The sequence below is a fragment of the Musca vetustissima genome, unplaced genomic scaffold (genome assembly GCF_032173495.1).
Source record: "Musca vetustissima isolate MV318-11 ecotype Yass unplaced genomic scaffold, APGP_CSIRO_Mvet_v1 utg8386, whole genome shotgun sequence".
NCBI lineage: Eukaryota > Metazoa > Arthropoda > Insecta > Diptera > Muscidae > Musca > Musca vetustissima.
In genome coordinates, this window is record NW_026880080.1 from 227,655 (window position 1) to 249,958 (window position 22,304).

Below are 22,304 nucleotides of genomic sequence, written 5' to 3' on the forward strand. Positions count from 1 at the left end.
GATATCCAACTGGTCTCCCAGGATGACCTTATTAATAGGCCATGGCTTCACAGCAAGCGAAAGTCAGTTGTTTTTTTTTTTCTCAAGTTTAATGGCAAAAATATGGACCTTTGTTTTTACGTTTTGATAATGTAAGTCAATTCACAATAATGGACATTGACAGCAAACTTGAGAAGCAGCTGATATCCATCTGGTCTCCTTGGATGACGTTATTAATAAACCTTGGTTAGCAGCATTTTTTGACATACAGACAAGGCAAAGGTAATTAATAAGGCCACCCAGAAAGATTAGCTGCAAGCAAACTTGAGAATCAGCTGATATCCAACTGGTCTCCCAGAATGACCTTATTAATAGGCCATGGTCTCACAACAAGCGAAAATCAGCTGTTTTTCTTAAGTCTAATGTCAAACATGTGGACTTTGTTTACATTTTGATAATGGAAGTCAATTCACAATAATGGATTTTGACAGCAATCTTTAGAAGCAGCTGATATCCAGCTGGTCTCCCTGGACGACCATATTCAAAGGGCTTGGTCAACAGCATTTTTTGACATACAGACAAAACAAGGCCTATTAATAAGGTCACCCAGAAGGATCAGCTGTAAATCATATGTTGTTCAAGTTGACTGTCAAAATCCACTATTGTGAATTTTTTCACATTTTGCAAAAGTAAACAACGTTCAAATTTTTGACATTTACCTTGAGAATTAACAGCTGATTTTCGTTTTCTGTGTGACATATCTTAATAGGCCTTGCAGTCAAAGGAAATGACAATCTAAATCAAGTGTTGTATTAAAACTGGTTCGATTTAAATTTAGCTAAGGTATTTTATTTTTTTGACATTTACCTTGAGAAATAACAGCTGATTGTCGTTTTCTGTGTGACATGCTTAGTAGACCTTTGAAGACAATGGAAATGACAATTTAAATCATGTGTTTTACTAAAACTGGTTCGATTTAAATTTAGACAAAGTATTTTAAAGTTTTAAGAAAACATTTTAGAATTGTTTAATTACTATTTTCTTTTCAAAATTGAAAAAAATTTAAAAATAATCTATTTGCTCTGTTTGCCTAATATATTAATTGAGAGGGTGGAAATTTTGGATTTTTATAATAAAATATATTTACTCATGTTTACATATTTTTCCATGTATATATAAAAAAATTAAATATATACTGTTTAGATTTTTTTTTAATTTTACTTTTTATTATTTTCATTATTCTTGTAATTGATTTCGAAATGTATGTAAATGCTAAATTACTAATATAATTTATATTTGTTTTATTATTTTTTTTTTGTTAATTAATTTTTAACTAATTAGTTAAAATGCTTTTAATTACAGTTTACCTGTTTTTATTGGGGGAGTTTTATTTATTTTCTTTTATTAAGAATTTAACTAATTGTTATGTCTCTTAAGTAATTTAATTTATATGCATTTTTCTTCTGTTCTGTAAGATTTTTTCAATATTTTTTACAATATGCCGAAAAAGTTGTGTGTTGTTATTTTTTTTGTGGTATTTATTTATTATATTTGTATTATCAATGCTAATATTTATGTTTAAACCAACTACTTATTTAGTTTATTTAATTATTTTTTATATTTTTTATTATTAAATAAATATTATTTGTTATTTTCATTAATTATATGAATTGTTCTTTTTTTGAAATTCCATTTTTTGTTGAAATTTTACGGGGCCTCTCTTTTGTTCTAATTTTTTTTATTTTTCATTCCATAAAAATGCTACAGGTCTTGTATTAAATCTTTTCATATTCAATTTTAACTTCCTTTCATAATAATATTTTTGTATATTATCATATTGAATATTTACTATCAATATATATTAATATTTTATTATAAAACAAATACAATTTATATCTCTTTTCTTTTCTTCTAAAGTTTTAATTTTTGGTTTACGAAAACATTTTGGAAAAAATTCCCAAAAAAGATTATACAAAATATAGTTAGATTTTTTGAAGAGAAAATATTAGATTTGATTAGAAAATTAGTTTTAAAATTCAAATAGTTTGAAATTATTCAAAACTACATTTGCTACTAAATTTACCTACAATAGGATTTTACTTATTTTACTTGTTGGTGTAGAAAATTAATTTATTTTAAAAGTTTTCCATTTACTAAAAAATAACTACTAGAAATAATGTTTGTTTAATTTAACGTGAAACACATGAGAGCATGTTATACTAAGTTTACACTGTACAATGTACGCCTTTGACAAAGATAGGGTATTTATTTGACGCATAATCATGGCACAATGAATAGGTAGTCCATTAAGCGCAGCTGACGATTTAGTTAACTGTCAAAATGCATAGTTTCTACTTGAATTCGATGTGTCGATGTTGCCAACCATGTGAAATATTACTAGAAAAATTTGACAGCTCGTCGGGACAAAAAATATCTTTGTTATGATTACATCATAATGTGTAATCAAGGGAAATTACAATATAAATTACGTGCTTTATTATTATGGGTTTGATGTAAGCAAGACCTATTAATAAGGTCACCCAGAAAGCGAGTTAAATGTCAAAACTTTGGGCATTAGTTACGATTCTATAATGTTAAGGCAATAATAGCATGAGAATCAGCTGATTTTCCTCATTGACCTTATTAATTGCTGCATATCTGCTGATCTCAACTTTTCTGTCAAAATCCACAATTGTGAATGGCATTACATTATGAAAACGTAAAAATAACGTTCAAATGTTAATCTTAAGAACAGCTGCTTACGCTTCATGTCTGACCTGATTAATAGGCCTTGGAATTAACCATGGTATAATTGTTACAAGCTGATTACAATTTTTTTCTCGATGGCTTGTTCTTTCAATTATAAATACATATTTTGTGAAGCCACTACCTACAGAGTTGTTTTTTTTTTGTTATTCACATCGAGTTCTCCTACGAGTTGTATCATTGTTCCATGGTTTGAAGTAAGGAAGGCTTATTAATAATGTCGACCAGAAAGCGAAAACAGCTGTTTTCACAAGTAAAATGCGAAAATTTTGGACGTTATTTACGTTTCTACAGTGTGAAGTCAATTCACAATAATGGTTTTTGGCAGCAAACCTGATAATCAAGGTCGTCCAGGGAGACCAGCAGGATATCAGCTGCCTCTTAAGTTTGCTGTCAAAATCCATTATTGTGAATTGATTTTCGTTATGAAAACTTAATCTAAACCCAAATTTTCGATATTAGACTTGAGAAAAAATAGCTGACTTTCGCTAGCTGGGTGACCTTATTAATAGATTTTGTTGAGAATCGGCTGATCTTCCTGAATGAAATTATTAACAGCTACACTCAAGTTTGTTGTCAAAATGCACAGAATTTACATTATGAATATGTAAAAAACGTCAAATTTTTTGACATAAAACTTAAGAAAAACAGCTGCTTACATTTATAGGGGACCTTTTTAGGAGATCTTGGATGTAATTACGGCCTTTTATACAGTATTTACCACAGACTATATTATGATAAAGCAACAATTAATTTGCATATAAATCAGCTGATCGAACCAAATCTATGGAAATCAGTGTATTCGATTATTATCGACATAAGAGTCGAATATATTGATTTCCATATGTTTGAGTCGATCAGCTGATTGATTTGGCCTTATGACTTCATGGTTATGTCATAACTAATTCTGCCTCATGTCAAATAAAAAACGATTTTCTTAAAACACTTGTTTGATGCAGATGCATAATTAGATATCCATTAAAAAGACGTTGTTACTGTAATATACACACTATATGTAAACGTAGTTTAAGAGTTATGTTAGACATTTACACCATCTTCTTTTTATTTTATATATTTTTTAATATTTTATCGAACCTTACTTAATATACCATGCTCTTAGGTGTTTCGCCCTTAATTTATTTTATACACAAAATTACTAAGTTATAATTTTAGTTTTAGTATATATGCATATTATATTTATATAATTTTCATATTACACACATTTTTAACTACATTTTCAATAAAAAAGGTTTCAGGGTTTCTATTTATTTCAGAATTAATTTTCATAATGAATTCAAAAATTTAATTATTTGTTAAATTTGAATAATAAAGAAATTTTACGAAATATATCTAAACTTTTAAAAAGAAACTATCTTAAATTATTTTAACATTAATTTAGACTGTGTTTACACCGAACATGTTATATTAAATTATGTCATTTATTTGCCATATTATTAAGTGAAATGACAACATAATGGTGGATTTATCTGACATATATGTGATAGAATAGACAATTTGTCTTATAAATCCCGTACAATGTAAACAGTAAATAAGGTCATTTTACACCATATGTAGCTTACATATGTACTGTACTGTTTTCCATCCATATGACCTTATTTAAAATTGACAGTGGGTACCCAACTTCTCAAAACAGAGTTGTATTTGTATAGGAATGTTTTAAAAGGATCACACATGGTAGAATAATACATGAATGAATAAAAACGAAACTATGTAGATAGTGGCTTCTTCTGTCAACACACGCAACAAGTGGTTGTGTTGGCTTGACATTTTTTTTCAACGCGTAATTAATATCGCGAAAAATAAATGAAAGCTTTTGATTTTTATTCCAAAATCCAGTAGGGAAGATAATGACATGTCGAATTAAAAATGTAAATTAAATAACGTATACGTCAATTAAATTCTATTCAAAATTTTGGTGGATTTATTTCCACTGACTTTTCAATTCATGTTTTGCGTTTTTGGTAAAATCTTAAAAATATGTCAAATGAACCGAATAAAAAGTTGCATTTGTTTTTATTTATTCTGACATTATAGCCCACAAGGCAGAGGAGTTTTTTCTGTTTGTTGACAAATGATACTCTACCTTGTATAATTTGATCATGTGTACTGGAACTGGAGAATTTTTTTAAAAAAAAGATAAAAAGATTAAAACGTTCCTGAACCCAAAAAACTGGTAAAACATTGAATCAAATTTAAAAGAACACAAAACAAAATGGCGTTCCCTTTGTAAACTTTTTACTCGAAAAAATTGTCCGAGATTTTTTTTGTGTCCTGAGAGCGATTTTGAAATGTTTCCCTTTTACTAGCTTTATTATTAAAAAGTACTGGAACAGACCCAATATGTTAACGAAAAGTAAGTACTGTACATCAATATAATGATTTTTTAGTTTATTGTCATTGAATACAACTCTGATAAATCAATACGTTAATGGTGCGTTTACACTTTTTTTTATCGTTATGATGTGAATTACTCCATTTATATTTAAATCGAACTAAATTTACTTCGGTTTATCATTCGATATTAAATCCGATAAATATATCGATTTGTACGAAATCCTAGGCTAAATGGAGAAATTTCAAATACAACCCAGCTTTTGCAAAAATAATAATTAATCACGTCTAAACAGTTGCAATTTTGTGCCTTGATATATAAATCGAATGGAATTGACATTTGAGATCGGAATTGACATTTGAGATCGAGTGGATTTCGTAATGCACGCAATAATAAGGCCATTCATCAAAACAAAAACCTTTGTTTTTGTCTCGATTATCTGTCAATTTTTTCCCTATAATACTTCAAATGGTTGGCAACACTGCACATCGAATTCAAGTAGAAATTACACACTTTGACAGTTAATCAAGACATCAGCTGCGCTAAATGGACTACCTATTCATTGTGCCATGGGGCTACCTATATATTGTGTAATGGTATGTTCGATCAGAATTCTTAGTTACGTGTTAATTTGTTACTGACAGTATAAAGACCAGTACACACTATCACTTGTGATTAATTGCTTTGGAAATCGATTACTGACTGTCAACAAACACATATTTGGTCTCTTCCAAAATCCTGCAAGAATGGAAATTTTTTACTACGATAAAAATGTTTCCTTTACCATATCGGAATAGTAAAAATTAGTAGATGCTTGTAGATGAGTGACAAACTTGAACAATAAAAGCTTGTACATACTATAATTTTTGACTGTCAATCTTTTATCGATTACTGACTGTCCAACAAAAATATTTTTGTGGTATCAAACAAGCAACATTTGAAAATCATTCAAACTGCTAGTGTGTACACCGCTTAACACTGTCAAGCTATCAGAATTTGGACAGAAATATAATTCAAAAGTGATAGTAGGTACACCACTTAATTTTATTGTAAAGCGGTGTACACACTATCATTTTTGACTGTCAGTTTTTTATCGATTACTGACTGTCCAACAACCATAAATATTTTTGTGGTTGCCTGATGAATGACAAACATGTGATGCCACACTATCAAACAAGCAAAATTTGGGCAAGAGTGCCATTCAAAAATGCTAGTGTGTACACAGCATAAAATCAGTGTTGTATTCCTAGAGAATTTAAGAAATTTCTAATAAAAAAAATCATGTAAACAAGCACCAAAGTTTTATTAAAAAACATGAAATATTTTCATAGTCATTTCCTTCTATATAGGTCCAATAAACGAAAATTTACATAAAACACTTTCGATGTAAGTGTTGTATAATTGCTACTTATGGTACATTTACATTATATATCATAGTAATATGTATATTATAATAAATCATTTAAATTCACACTTATGTAGACATTTCCTTTGTGTATGTATGCTGAATAAATTATGAATTTCGCTACACCATGTTCAGTGTAAATGTGGCATAAAATAGACCCATATGATTTTCAGGGTTGCCAATCTTTAGAAAATTGATAAATTTACATAATAATTCAATTTAAATAATTTGAAATAATATAAATGAAATACTTTTAAAAGTTTCAACTCTCTGCAGTATATATTTTCTAATTCACATTTTTTTTTATAACATTTACGGCGGGTATTGCTATTTTATTATTTTATTTTATAATTATTATTTTTAGGAAGAAATATTTGACCAAACATTTTTGAATTAAGAAAAAATGTAGTTTAAATATAGTTTTTTATTTTTGTTTACTATTTAATTTACCTGTTTCTCATCATATTTTAATAATGTCCTTTTTATAAAAGTTGTATTTAGTTTTGTTGTTATTTTCTTTTATCAAGCAATTAGTAAAAATTGGTTTTGTATTGGTAAACTTTTATTGTTTTTTTTTTTTTTTTTTTGTAATATATTTTCCGATAATAAAAAGTAGAAAAAAATGTTCTCATCAAATAAAAAACAGTTTGTTGTTGTTTTTCTATTATGTAAAAAGATTTTTTGTTTTTGTTTTGTTTTTTTGGTTGTTGTTGTTTCTATAAATGTTCTGTTTAAATTGTATTGTCATGTCGTTTGTTTTGTTTCATCATTTTGTTGTTGTTCTTATTATTTTTATTAAATCCCTTATTTTGTTGTTCTTGTGGTTGATGTTGTTGTTGTTACTGTAGTGGTGGTGGATGTTGTTGTTTTATGTTTTGTAAATGTTATAATGTTATGAATATGTGTGTGAGATGTTTTAATTATTATTATGATGCAATACATACCTTAGCTGTGTTCCAGTATTATTTTCAATGTAAAACAGAATTTAAACAGTGGATTTTTTAAATCCGGTACAATGTAAACGTACTATAAAACTCCTCTATGAGGGTTTATTTAACATTTATGCAATCGAATTCACAATTTAAACCCACTGGATTTACTAAATCCGGTACAATGTAAACGTACTATTACACACTTTTAAAAAAATGCATTTAAACTATTTATTATTTGGATGCCAATAGCTCTACAGCCAATCCGAAGATTTTATGTGTTTGTTATGGTAATGTAGCGCAAAATAATATTCGAAAAGGCTATAAATTCCTATTCGAATTCTGAAAAATTTGCCAAATCAAATCAATGTAAACAAAAAACAGCTGACTGCCTACTTTATATGATTTTAATACTAAATCTAAACAGCTAGGAGTGAATTCCTTGATTAAGAAATCGAGTCGATTTAGAAAGCATAGTGTAAACGCCTTCTGAACTGTGATATTTGATTACATATATTGTGCTAAAGCGCGTTTAAATTACTAAATCCACTTAATTTCAAAAAACTGCTGACTGTATACTTTATATGATTTTAATACTAGTCTAAACAGCTGGGATTGAGTCCCTCGATTAAGAAATCGAGTCGATTTAGAAGGCATAGTCTAAATATGGCTTTAGCATAATAAAATGTGATATTTGATTAAATATGTTGTGTTATAGCGCGTTTAGACTACTATATCAACTCGATTTCAATCGTCAATAAATCTGAACGCACTTTTAATTGAAAATATCAAATGTTATTACACAAGTAGTCAATATTTCGATAACTACAGAGCACTTCCATTTCAATAATTCCTGTTTCACCTTTAAAATGGGCCCAAAGCTACGTAAAATTTTCAATATTTTTAAATACTATTATATGGAGCATTTTGTAACACACTGGAACACAGCTATTCTTTATTAGAATGGCAGACCTTGTAGATGTTGTAAAATTATAAAAAGATAAAATCTAATAATTTTGTTTTGCGTTTACCGAAAATTCTTAAAATTTTCGTCGAGTGTAAATCAAGACTAAGAGAAAACCTTTGTAATATATAATTCACACAAGGCAATTTGTATTTATTATATAATATTAAAGCTTGTAGCCACACATTAGATTCTTCCTATTTTTATTATAGCTGAATATATTAGAATTTTTTCCATTAGCATTTTGGAACTTCCCTTTCAATTTTACTTATATGAAACTTTCAGTTCAGTGGGCTATAACGACTTACCTATTTCATATGGCCTTTTCTGTAAATCAGCTGACTTCAAGAACAGCTGATTTCAAATCAATTTGATTCATTACGTTCTTGTTCGTTACCAATAAAGTTTAGAAAACTGAATCCTGTCTTAAAATGTTGGAGTACACAATTTGCATTAAATACCAGCCGAAATGAGAGGTGACAGTTCAAATATTCCATTATTTTTTGCCCTTCGAAAGCATTGAGTCTTCCCCTCATGTATTGTGAATTTTATACCCTAGAAATTGATTCTGAAAACCGGGGAAATCGCAAAGGATTCACAGTCAAGCAGTTCTTTAAAACACCCTTGATGATTGGCAGAGAAAGAGACAGTAGAAGTAGAAAATCGCTAGGTTATGACTGGACGGATGGTTAAAGCTGTCTGGAAGGTCATGCCCGAATATATCGAGTCCATTTTCTATAGCTGCATTTGCCGTGAATACTTCCCGCGTACTTGGAAGTGTGCCCGAGTTGTTGTGTTACTTAAGTCGTCTGATCGGATGAGGAGTGATTTTCGCTCGTATCGGGGCATAAGTCTTCTTCCAGTTCTTGGAAAGGTACTGGAGAGTGTGGCACGGCGCAGGGAATGTTACAGCGAAGTCATGTCCTTGTATCAGTTCGGATTTACCGAGGGTAGTAATGCCGTGGAAGCGTGGCGGCATGTGCAAGATAGCCTGAGCGGGTCAATTTCAAAATATGTCCTTGGCATATTTGTGGATTTCGAAGGCGCATTTTACTTCCTTTTATGGGCTAGCATGCTCACAAGAGGTCGGATGTAGTGAGATTCCTCTTTGGGCCAGTTATCCGAGAGAAGAAGGCTTGTGTAGTGGGAGCTAATGCTTCGGTCTGGAGAGATGTGCAGAGTGGTTGCGCACAGGGTTCCATTTATGGTCCATGTATCTGGAACCTAATAATGAATCCTCTGTTGCGACAGCTTGTTACGTCCTTCAAGGTTTGTGCATATGCGAATGACTTACGCCATGAACTGGAAAATCATGGTATTCAAGCTATGCCGATTGTTCAGGCTTGGAATGACCGAGTTAGAGTGGAGGTGGCAGCCGAAAAGATGATACTGCTGCCCGGAATAACGGTGTCCGAGCGGTTAAATTTCCTTCCACTGTGAGGTAGGCCAAATGGCAGGTACTCACATTAATTTCACCAATATTTTCGCTTGCTTGACGAATAACGAAACTGAGAAGCCACACTATCAAGCAAGCCAACTTTGAGCAAGAGTGTCATTCAAAAGTGCTGTAGTGTGTACACGCTTTTAGCATTAGACTTGAGACAAAGCCGCTGACATTCGCTTGTTGATCTTGTATAGTATCAGATCATATCAGTATGTGGTCTTATTGGTATTAAATTTAAAAACATTTCCTGAAGTCTACAAAAACAGCTGTTGTTTCAACCTTTTTGAATCCATATTGATTCGGTATTGATACGGTATAATTCGAGGTAGGAAATTAAGACAATATAGTCAGCTGTCATTTACGCCGCAGTTCAACCTAATTTAATGCCGCATCTTTGTAAAATTCATTGATTCTTTTATTTTTTGCCATATGACAGACGTTTTAATATGAGGAGGCCAGTTAAACCCAAGCTAGTCAGCTGTCTTGGACGCCGTAGTTCAACCTAATTTAAATGCGTACCTCTACAGGCATTCTCATTCATCCACAGAGTATTTAACGCTACGTTTACACGTATGATGTTTATTATTATCAAAACATTAAATTATTGTGTGACCAGCAAAGTCTACAAAAACAGCTGTTGTTTCAAACTTTTTGCATTCTTTGAATTGTTGATTCTATTATTTTTTGCCATATGACAGACGTTTTAATTTGAGGAAGCCAGCAAAACCCAAGGCAGACAGCTGTCTTGGACGCGGCAGTTCAACCTAATTTAAAGGCGTACACCTACAGGAATTCTCATTCCATGTCATCAACAGAGTATTTAACGCTACGTTTACACGTATGTTATTTATTATTATCAAAACATTAAATTATTGTGTGGCCAGCGAATTTTAAGTGGTAGAAAGCAAAAATTGCCAAGTGTGATTATAATAAAGTAAACGTACGTTTAGATATGCCTGTAATACAGTAATAAATTCTATTCGCACAATATTTTCACATAACTTATGTGGGAACATATATTGATAATGAGTTAATTACCGTAATGGGGGCGCATATAAACGATGTATAACCCTCGTTGCTATTAATGGTGTAACGTTTACATCATGTAGATAATTTATGTAATTTATGGAGGCAAAATAAAATTGATTGAAGTGAGGAAATCATGAATTTCATAAAAGATAATCCCATAAGGAAGAAAGATAAAGGTATTTGAATTTTTGAAAATCTATATTGAGCAAATGGATATTGAAAACAAATTGAAAATAAAAAAATATATATTTTCATATGAACTATGATGGTGATATGGATAAAATGTCCTTGTGAAATGTTGTGATTAATTTTATTCTTGATTTAAAAAAAGAGAGGCGCTGTGAAGTTAGAACTTCCCAATTATTTTTTTTTTTTTTTGAGTTTTCAATGGATATTTTTTGTTATGCAGAGAGAATTAATGATATTCATGTTGGTATTGTCAACTATTTACATCCCTTGTTTTCTTCATTAGCTGTTTATTTTTAATTTTATTATTATTTTTTTTTATTAATTGATAATTTTTTACGTTTAAGTTTTTGTTTTATTTTTGGGTTCCAACACTTTTAAAAGTGTTTTGAGTTTTCAAATACAAATTATGGAGTTTTTGTGTATAGATATATATTTTTATTTATTTTTAATTTTTTTGAAAACTTTTAAAGCAAAAAAAAAAAAAAAAAAAAATTAAATAAAATAGAAAGAAATTAAATAATAATATATTATTAAAATTACAAATAATTATAACACAATTATTTTTTTAATTTTTTTTTTTGGTTTTGAATAAAATAAAAACTGGATTTTTTTAGTGTTTTGTTTTATGGTTTTTTATTTAAATTTTTTTCATTTTATTGTTATTGGTTTTCAGAGGTTGTTATTATTTTTTAATTTATTTTTGTATTTATGTATGTATATATGTCTGTATATTATTGGACAAAGTTGGATTAGTTAGGGCAGGATTTTTTTGTAATCTAACGGTAATATTTTTGTTTTAGTTTCATTTTTTGTTTTCAATTTCTATATATGGAAGTCTGTTACGTTATTCGAAAAAAAATTGTTAGTTAATATTTTTATTTCATTTTTTTTTGGTTTTGAGTTTTTTTCAATAAAAAAATTTGAGCTTCAATACTGTTATACATGGGGTTTGGTTTGCAGTTTTGGATAAACTATGGAGTCCAAAAACATATGGGAGGTTTGGAATATTTTTTTTAACTTAAACTAAATTTTTATTAGCAATTCTCTCGGTTTTTAGATTTTTTATACAATAAAATTAAATTGAAAAAAATAATATGTTAAATATTTTGATATTTAATTTTAAGTTTTTTTTCTATTTTAATAATTCTAAATATTTCTTCTAAATGCAATTTTTTAATCAAATAAAATAATATATAAATAAATAAAATTTAAAAAATATTCAAATATTGAATTTTTTAAAAAAAGAACAATTTAATTTTTATAACAGAATTTTTGGTTTCTAAAAATTATAAAAAAAATCGAATTTATATAATATTGAAAAAGAACAATTAATTTTTTTAATATAACATTTGGTTTTTAAAAATTAAAAAAAAAAATTGAATTTATAGTTGCTTTTTTATGATGACACAATTTTTTGGAAAAATTCTGAAATTTGTTAATTTTTTTTTTAAATTTTGACATATTTGCATTTAAAGTTATTGAAAAAATTTCACAAAAATTATTCAATTGCATCATTTTTCAAAAAAAAAAAAAAAAAAAAATACAAATCAATTTTTATTTGAATCTATTATTTAATTTAATTTATTTGAAACATAATTAACTGAAATTTATTTATAAATTATTTACAGAATTTATGATAGATTTTTTTTTCATTTATTTCAATATTTTTTTTTTAATTTCTGTTTCTTAGTAATTTTGTTGTTGTTGTTAAATCTTCTTCATTTTGTTGTTCTTTTTGTTGTTGTTGATTTTTTTAGTCTAAGAGATTTGGGTACAAAAAATCTCTTATTACATACACCCTGCGTGGTGATGTCCACCAAGAAAAATATATATTTAGGTTTAATTATATATTTCTTTTTCCATTATTATTAATAATTGATGTTGAGTTCAAAAAAGTTTTTTAGGTTTTTTTGGTTTTTATTAACAGTCCTGGAAATAGAGAAAAGAAAAATCGAAAAAAATAATTAGTAAAAATATTAATATAAATAAATTTTAGGCCTTGAAAAATCGGACGAATATATATATGGGAGCTATATGTAAATCTAAGCCGATTTTCAGGAAACTTAGCACATATCATTATAGACTCAATTCATATCATTATAGACTCAAATCGAAAGATATTTAGGTACTTTAGTGCTCCATTTACCTTAAATCGGATGTAAATATATATGGGAGCTATATCTAAATCTGAACCGATTTTCACGAAACTTAGCACAAATCATTCTACGCTTAATTCATTACGCTGTGCCAAATTTCGTGCAAATCTAAAGATATTTAGGGACTTTGCTGCACCATTTACGTTAAATCGGACGAAAATATATATGGGAGCTATATCTAAATCTAAACCGATTTTCACGAAACTTAGCACACATCATTCTGTACTTATTCACTACGATGTGCCAAATTTCGTGCAAATCGAGAGATATTTAGGGACTTTGGTGCACCATTTACCTTAAATCGGGCGAAAATATATATGGGAGCTATATCTAAATCTGAACCGATTTTCACGAAATTTAGCACACATCATTCTAGACTCAATTCAGTACGCTGTGCCAAATTTCGTGCAAATCGAACGATATATAGGGCCTTTAGTGGACCATTTACATTAAATCGGATGAAAATATATATGGGAGCTATATATAAATCTGAACCGATTTTCACGAAACTTAACACACATAATTATAGGCTCAATTCAGTACGCTCTGCCAAATTTCGTGCAAATCCAAAGATATTTAGGGACTTTGGTGGACCATTTTCTTTAAATCGGATAAAAATATATATGGGAGTTATATCTAAATCTGAACCGATTTTTCCCAATTTCAATAGGGTTCGTCCTTGGGCCAAATGAATGGGCTGTGCCAAATTTCATCCAATTCGAATAATAAATGTGGCCTGTACTTTGATTACAATTTAACATGGACAGACAGAAGGACGGGCGGACGGACATGCATATATCGACTTAGAAAGTGATTCTATGTATTTTCTCAAAAGGAACCATGTGTCTATCCTTCCTTTTGCCTGTTACAAACATATGCACAAATACATAATACCCTGTACCACAGTGTGGTGAAGGGTATAAAAATATTTAAAAAATCCAAGCGTTGTAGTAGACCTTGAAAAAAAATCGTTCTCGTTCCTTTTTTAAAAAAATTAATTAGTTCCTTAATGTAGTTCCTTTGCTCCATATAGTTCCTTTACCCCATACAGTACCTTTTCTTCATATAGTTCCGACTGCTACATAGTTCCTTTGAATCTCTTTCTTTCATCGTTCTTTTTGTTTTCGTTTTTTCCATATAGTTCCTTTGATCTATATAGTACCTTTGCACCATATACAGACAGATTTACAACTGAAAACAGTATATCTGGACGGGTACATAATGCCAAATAGATAAGGGTCCCAATTGTCCCGACTGATAACCTGCACTTTCTATCCGTTTGCATCGCTTATAATCACATTTCACTTTAAACTCCGGATCCAATGGAGTTGAAGCCTTATTGCAATCCAACATGGCCTTATTGCAACAGCTGGTACAACTCATGGTTCATTCGACGGCGATATTCACCATCAACGCAGATCGGCCCCTTAGATCTTTCGGAGAATTTTTCTCTCAAACACTCCAAGAGTTGCCTCATCTGTTTGCGAAGGTAACCATGCTTCAGATCCATATAACTGCACGGCGGGTTGTATCAGCGTCTTGTAGAGTGTGAGTTTGGTGTGGCGGGAGGTGGCCTTGCTTTTGAGTTTTTTGCTCAGACCATAGTAGCATCGGTTGGCCATCACTATTATTATCTGAATTTAAAAAAAACTGTACATCTTGATTTGCTCACGTCTTTCTTCTCTTTTCCGGAAAACACGTTTCTCCTCTCTCATTTTCTCCCGATAATTCTCCATCACTTTACGTATTGCACGTCGTCTGCAGGGTTGCCTGCGTTTTTCACATCAGTAGCATTACAACACTCCTGATCGTACCACGGATTTCTTGCTGATGGTTTTAGGTACCCAAGTGTTGCTTTTGCTCCAGTTTGTAGGCAGTGGGCAATTCTCTGCCGTTGTGCTTTTATATTATTATTGGGGGCCGAGGGGTGCTTTCGTCAAGCAGTTGGGTAAGTTGAGCGGAGTAGGCTTCTGCTATCTGTTGGGTTTTTGCAGCTTTTCGACGTCGAGTTTCCGTGTTGTTTTAGATCGCACCTTTGCTGCTACATTAAGACGGTTGCGTACCTTGGCTGCCACAAGGTAATGGTCCGAATCGATATTCGCTCCCCGGATCGATCGGACGTCTAAAACACTGGATGAATGATTTCTCGTTGTTCGATCGGGAGAAATCCAAGTGGCCTTTTGTGTATATCGATATGCTTAAATCTGGTGCTGCTAACTACCATGTTTTTTTTTCTGCCGCGCGAAGTCAATCAACCTCATGCCGTTGTCTGATGTTTCTTCATGGAGGCTGAATTTCCGACGAGATATTGATATTAATAATAACAGCAAGACAATTCAATAGAGACTAACTTTCTAAATATTTCCAACGACATTTTAAGTGAGTTATTTATACTCTTTCGAGTCGAGCTTTAATGATCGAAGTTTTGCAATGAACAAGAAAGCCAGGAAAAGAACCTACGCACCCACCATCATGCGACGCGTTTCGCCGTTGGTTAAGCGGCTAATCGGGCATATTGGGCTATGCGGCTTTACAAAGGTCGTATGTTGATAACTTATATTTATTCCGCCCTGAGGCAAACCTTGCATATGCGAATTAAATTCAAATTTGTCAAGATTCAAAAGCAGATTTTTGTTGTAGCGATGGATAATTAATCCACGCACCTACAATTGTTTCCATGGTATACACATGTTTTTGCGCAACCGTTTTTGGAAGTGTGTTGATGGCTCAGAACGTTAAGTGGCCTGGCAACATTTGTGTTGCTCTGAGGATCGAAGTTCGAAAAGGAAAGTCAGGAGAAGAACCAACGACAAACAATACCAAAAAATATGAATAAGGCAAGGACTACTAAGTTACAATAAATTATTCCATTATGTGCATAGACTACTATGTTTCTCCCCTCCCTCTACTAGGGATACGTAGTCGAGCGCAAAAGTCGACTTTTAGACTTTTCGATTTTTGCCTTTGACTAAAGCGCAATTTTTGGACAATTTGAGCTTTGCGATAAAAAACCAAATATTTATGAAGAAAATCGAAAGTCGATCTTGAAATACCGACTTTACGATTTTCTCATAGATCCAAAAGTCGACTTCGACTTTTAGAATTTTCAATATAAAAAGTCGATTAATCGATTAGTCGAAAGTCGATTTACTTATCCCTACCCTCTACTTACTTCATTTAATGCTGTGCAAATTTGTTTCTCTTCCTTTAGTTTTGTTGTAGTTTTCTTTTCGTTTCTTGTTCTTCAATTTAGGTTATCAATTTGTTCTCTCTCTCTCATTCTATATCTCTCTATCTCTCCTTTAACAATCATAGAAATCTCCAACGGGACTCCATCATTTATTTTTTTGGACACATCCTCTCAGACAAACCATTCATCTTTTTGGGCAGCACCCACAGCATTGGCGGGATTTGCGGCCACATTATTGATTGCGATGTTTGTCTGGGACATGCCCAAATTGTTAGCGGACGTTGCTGAGAGATCTTGACCTAATTGACGAAATTTGCCAAGCACCAGATGGGACGGACTTTGGTGGCCATCTTCAAGTAGTTGAGTTGCGTGCGGAGGTACCCGTATGGTCCCGCAGGGTGATGCCAGTTTCCCGACGTTGGCGGTAGTTGGGTGTGCTCACGGCTTAGTGTACCGCCGCCGCCACCGCCTCCGGCAATGCCGTGTGTGTAATGCAGGTGTTTCGAGGAGCCATTCGTTTCGGCCGTGTGATGTACTGTGGAGAAGCCAGAGAAGAAGTTATTGTAATTGTTTATATGAATGTGTGTGTGTGTGAGTGTGTAACTTACATTGCATGGCCGTTGTATGCTGATTATTACCATCGTCCTGCCGCCGACACACACATATGGTTATGCCCACAATGGCGGCACTTATTATCAGCAGGATACTAACCACAATCATTACAATCCATGTCATATCCATGCCAAATACAGTGCTGGTGGTTTCATCTACGGATAAAGAGAGAAAGAGAGGGGGGAGAGAGAGGAGAGCAGAGAGGTTAACAATTTTGTTTTAAAATATTACATTTGATTAATATATGTATGCGGAGGATAGGAGAGTTGAAATGTTGGGGTTTTGAAATTGTTACACATTTTACAAATGCAATGTAGGTGTGTATGTATGTGTGTGTTGATGTGTAAATGTTATTCTGACGCTTGACTGGTTTAACGAACTTCGACATTTCATGAAGAAGTTCATAATGTCACAGTTACTTTTTGATATCCCGATATCCTGCTGTGTGATATGTTTATTTTTCCAAATGGACATTTATTTATGGCAAATAAATGACGGATAGAATTGTGAAGAGGGTGGCGTAGGGGATGATAGGATGATCAGCACCAGATTCAAGCATCTCGATATACACAAGGCCACTTGGATTTCTCCCGATCGAACAACGAGAAATCAAATCGACGATCATGTTGTGATAGACGGAAGGCATTCATCCAGTGTTTTAGACGTCTGATCGATCCGGGGAGCGAATATCGATTCGGACCATTACCATGTGGCAGACAAGGTACGCACCCGTCTTAATGTAGCAGCAAAGGTGTGATCTAATGTAACACGGAAATTTGACGTCGAAATGCTGCAAACACAACAGGTAGCCGAGGCCTACCCCGCTCAACTTACCCAACAGCTTGACGAAAGCACTACATGTCCCGATAATAATATAGAAGCACATTGGCAGAGAATTGTCCACTCCCTACAAACTGCAGCAATAGCAACACTTGGGTACCAAAGACCACCATCAAGAAATCCGTGGTACGATCAGGAGTGTCGTAATGCTACTGATATGAAAAACGCAGGGTATAGGGCAATCCTGAGGAAAGTAATTTTACCAACACCGCGTAAAACACCAAACCGAAGGCTTTGGTGCAGGCACATCCACGTGTAGAGATGTGCAGAAGGAAACCTGGTGAGATATACTGACAGCGTGTTGAGGATCTGGATAGAGCTTCTGGTATCAAATAGTGGCGGTAAAGAAGATACCCCAGAACCAATCAGAGATGATGGTATAGAGTGTATACCACCTAGCCGCGTATAAATTGGAGAGCTCGTGGTTCATTCGACGCCGATATTCACCGTCGACGCAGATCTTTCGCCCGTAGATCTTTCGGAGAATTTTACTTTCAAACACCCCAAGAGCTGTCTCATCTGCTTGCGCAAGTACCCATGCTTCTGATCCATATAATAGCACGGGTAGTATCAGCGTCTTGTAAAGTTTGAGTTTGGTCTGGCGGGAGATGGCCTTGTTTCTAAACTGCTTATTTAGACCATAGTAGCATCTGTTGGCCATCACAATCCTTCTCCGAATTTCAATACTGATGTCATTCGTTTTGTTTCTGGTGGTACCAAGGTATATAATATCTTTGACTACTTCGAAGCTGTAGTTCTCAAGTTCCACAGTTGGTCCGATTTTACTGGACGTCTTGCACGTTGATACCATCAGTTTGGTCTACTCGCCGTCTACTGCCAGACCCACCACTTTGGCAGACTCCTTTTCAATTTGTTCAAATGTGGCTGTTACCGCTCGCAATGTTCGACCCATTATATCGATGTCATCGCCGGCGTAGGCGAGTAACATGTGTTGTTTGGTGTACAGGTTGCCTTTCTGTTCACCTTTGCGTCTCGTATGACCTTTTCCAGCAGGATGTTAAAAAGATCACACGACAAACTGTCACCTTGTCTGAATCCTCATTCGGTATTGAAGGGCTCCGATAGGTCCTTTCCTACTTTAACTGCTGACCTGTGCCACTTAAAGTTATCCTGCATAGCCGTATTAATTTTGCAGGAATGCCCAACGTAGACATGACTTAAAGCACCTCTGAACGGATAGGGCTGTCGGATGCGGCTTTATAGCCGACAAATAGGTGGTATGTGTCGATGTGTTTTTCGTAGGTCTTTTCCAGGATTTGGCGCAGAGTGAAGATCTGGTCAATGGTGAATTTGCCGCCAGGTCTGAAGCCGCATTGGTATGGTCCAATGATGTCATTGACCATTGGCTTCAATCGTTCACACAGCACACTGGATGTCACTTTATATGCGATGGGAAGGAGACTTATTCCTCTATAGTTGGCACATATCGTCTTGTCTCCTTTTTGTGCACGGGACACAGGATGCTGAGGTTCCAATCATTGCGCATGCATTCATCTAGCCAAATTGTACTAATCAGCTGGTGCATGCTCCTGACCAGCATCTGGCCAACAGTCTTGAATAGTTCGGCTGGTAACCCATTCGCTGCTTTACTGTTCTTGAGCCGATTAATTGCTTTTATGACCTCATATTGGCTTGGTGGTATACACTCTATACCATCATCTCTTATTGGTTCCGACCCTATAAAGTATATATATATATATATATCTACTCTTGATTAGCGTAAAATTCGATGAAGATTTAGCCATGTCCGTCTGTCTGTTTGTAAACACTCTAGACACTAAACGAATTTGTTTGTATAGAGAGTCGTCTTTTGTCTGCAAGCAGGACAAGTTCGAAGATGGGATATATCGGTCCACGTCTAGGCATCGCTCCCATATAAGGGCCACACCAATTTTCGGTATTTTAAGGGTTTTTGAGCGAGTTTTTTTTTTTAACTGGGGTACCAAATCTCCTCACTAAAATTATAAATATAGGTATCAGTAGCCTAAAGGCTGGGGGTAGATACAAATATCCTCTACTATAAGCCTTCAAAAAATTTGTAAAAAATGAACGGCTCCTTAGTAAAAATATATCCTCTTTCGGATATTTTTGTCTCCCAATTTGGTGTCACATCTAAAAACTACATCGCTCACCCCATCGAATAGTGAAAGTTTCATCCAAATATCTCCATTCATCGCCGAGTTATGGCCATTTGAAATTGATCGTGTGTCAAAATATAGCTGCTACACGATTCTGTTGGCCTGGTATGGCAAATGGGAAAATTGATGAAATTGTATGTCCACAAAACCCGAAAATGTCGGATGCGTTGCCAATTAGTTTACTTTATGTTTCCATGTTGGTTGGTGATATTCTAAGCATACTTATAGGCGTTACACAAAATCCGAAAAATGCTGGATGCGTTGCCACATTGTTTTTCGGTATTTGTGTAACGCCTAAAAGTATGCTCAGAATTTCGCCAACTAACATGGACACACACACACAGCCAACTAGTTGGCAACGCATCCGGCATTTTTGGGTTTTGTGGGGACTTGCAATCAGTGTTGCCGTTAGGAAATTTTATTTCCGCCCAAAATTTCTCCTAAAAGTGCCCAAAATCAACAATTTATGCCCAAAAATTGAAAAAGTATACACTGACGTTAAATATTAAAAGCGAGGATCCTTTTTGTTCTACATCCTACAAATAATAACAAACTTGATTTATATATTGAACAGTTTTTTTAATGTCTTTGTTTTAAAAATTTGTACTTTGTTGCGGCAAATGCACCTCATCGAAATATTCGTTTAGACGAAATCCGAATCGACAATTTGGAGTCCATTTACAAATGGCCGTTTGTCTGTCTGATGCGCACGATATCTTTCGAAAGAAGTAACCGATTTCATCCACACGTTGTGTTTCTTTCAAATTTAAATCAAGTTCGGAGATGGAGAACATCGAACCACTCCTTCTGGTACCTCCCCACAAAAAGTCGAAATTTTTAAAATTGTTTCATCTAATATCAGTTGAAATGGAATGTCTGATTCAAACTTTCCACCTACTTTTACCAAACCTAGATCAAGTTCGAAGATTGGAACAACATTTAAAAGATTGTTAATATTGATTCTTAATGTTAAATCCGAATATGTGGCCTCAAGGGCACAAATACTGTGTGGTCTCAACATGAAAGGCCTTAATACTTATACTTAATTTAAATTTAGGGCAATTTTCGGTCGCAATATAATAACAAAATGTTCCATCTTGGCACTAGAGAGTAATTTCATAGACCATATCAAACCGTAGATTGAGCGTATATATGTATATGTCGGCATAACCGACTGAATGACATAAAATAAAACCAGACATACATTTTCAGTGAAAGTTTGTCCACATATGAACATTTTGGTATATCCGACCACATACGTCAAGTTAGTTGAGATGATTTCATATGTTTCTGGAGAAAACATGTCCACCATATAATGTCATGTTCTTCGATGCCCAGATCCACATCCCGGATAAATGACATGGTGTTCGGATCATACATCTGGTCTATAGAGCGATTAAAATCAGACGTTAATAAAGATTTTGGTCTATTTTATCCCATAAATATTATCAGATCACTACAGAAAACAACAGGTTTCAACCGAAACATTAAATATTTTGTAACTTTTGGCGCGATATTTGAAAGTGGGAAAAAAGTTGGACAATAATTCCTGAAACAACCGGCCAAATATTAAATGATATTCATCAAAACATCCATGATTTTTCCTTAGCTGATTATGATGATTATTAATTACAGACAAAAATAAAGTATTAGGTTCATTTGAATATATAGGAGTCGCCTTTGGGTAGAACCGAATCCACATACAAATGACGATTAATCTATAAATACAAATTATAATGGACAGACGGGCGGAAAAACATGTCTAAATCAAATCAGCTAGTCGAAATACATCGGTAGAAATATTTCGCTGTTTTATAAACTCTTGTGACAATAAAATAACATATTTGTGTACGGTAAACAAATATAAAATGTAAATGTGCCGGAAACGAAAAAAATGCCCAAAATCCGCCCAAGTCCTAAATTTTACATTATTTATGCCCACTTTTGGGCATAAATGCCCACTTTCGGCAACACTGCTTGCAATTTCATCAATTTTCCCATTTGCCGTACCAGGCGAACAGAATCGTGTAGCAGGTATATTTTAATACAGGGTTAATTTAAAATTGCGATAACTCGGCAATGAATGGAGATATTTGAATGAAATTTTCACTCTACGATAGGGAGAGTAATGTAGTTTTACTGTGTAGCAATGAAGTGCGAGTCGAATATATTCGAAGGAGTGTTTTTTTACCACGGGTAAATGTTCATGTAACGCTAGGAGGGTGTTGATTTTGATTGATTTTTTTGGAATATTTATCCAAGTTTCAATAGGGAATGGACTTATTTAGA

The 22,304-nt window shown here is 33.1% G+C and overlaps 1 protein-coding gene across 1 annotated transcript in view; it reads right to left on the reverse strand.

Moving 5' to 3' along the window:
- Positions 1-16,576: 16,576 nt before the first annotated feature.
- LOC133325425 (uncharacterized) overlaps positions 16,577-22,304 on the reverse strand; it is a gene marked incomplete at its 5' end in the record, with an annotated part of 54,996 nt that continues 49,268 nt past the window's right edge. Inside the window, 2 exons of the mRNA XM_061534193.1 lie at positions 16,577-16,939; positions 17,013-17,171. Coding sequence (XP_061390177.1) covers positions 16,704-16,939; positions 17,013-17,171 — 395 coding nt within the window. The remainder of the gene's footprint in view (positions 16,940-17,012; positions 17,172-22,304) is intronic.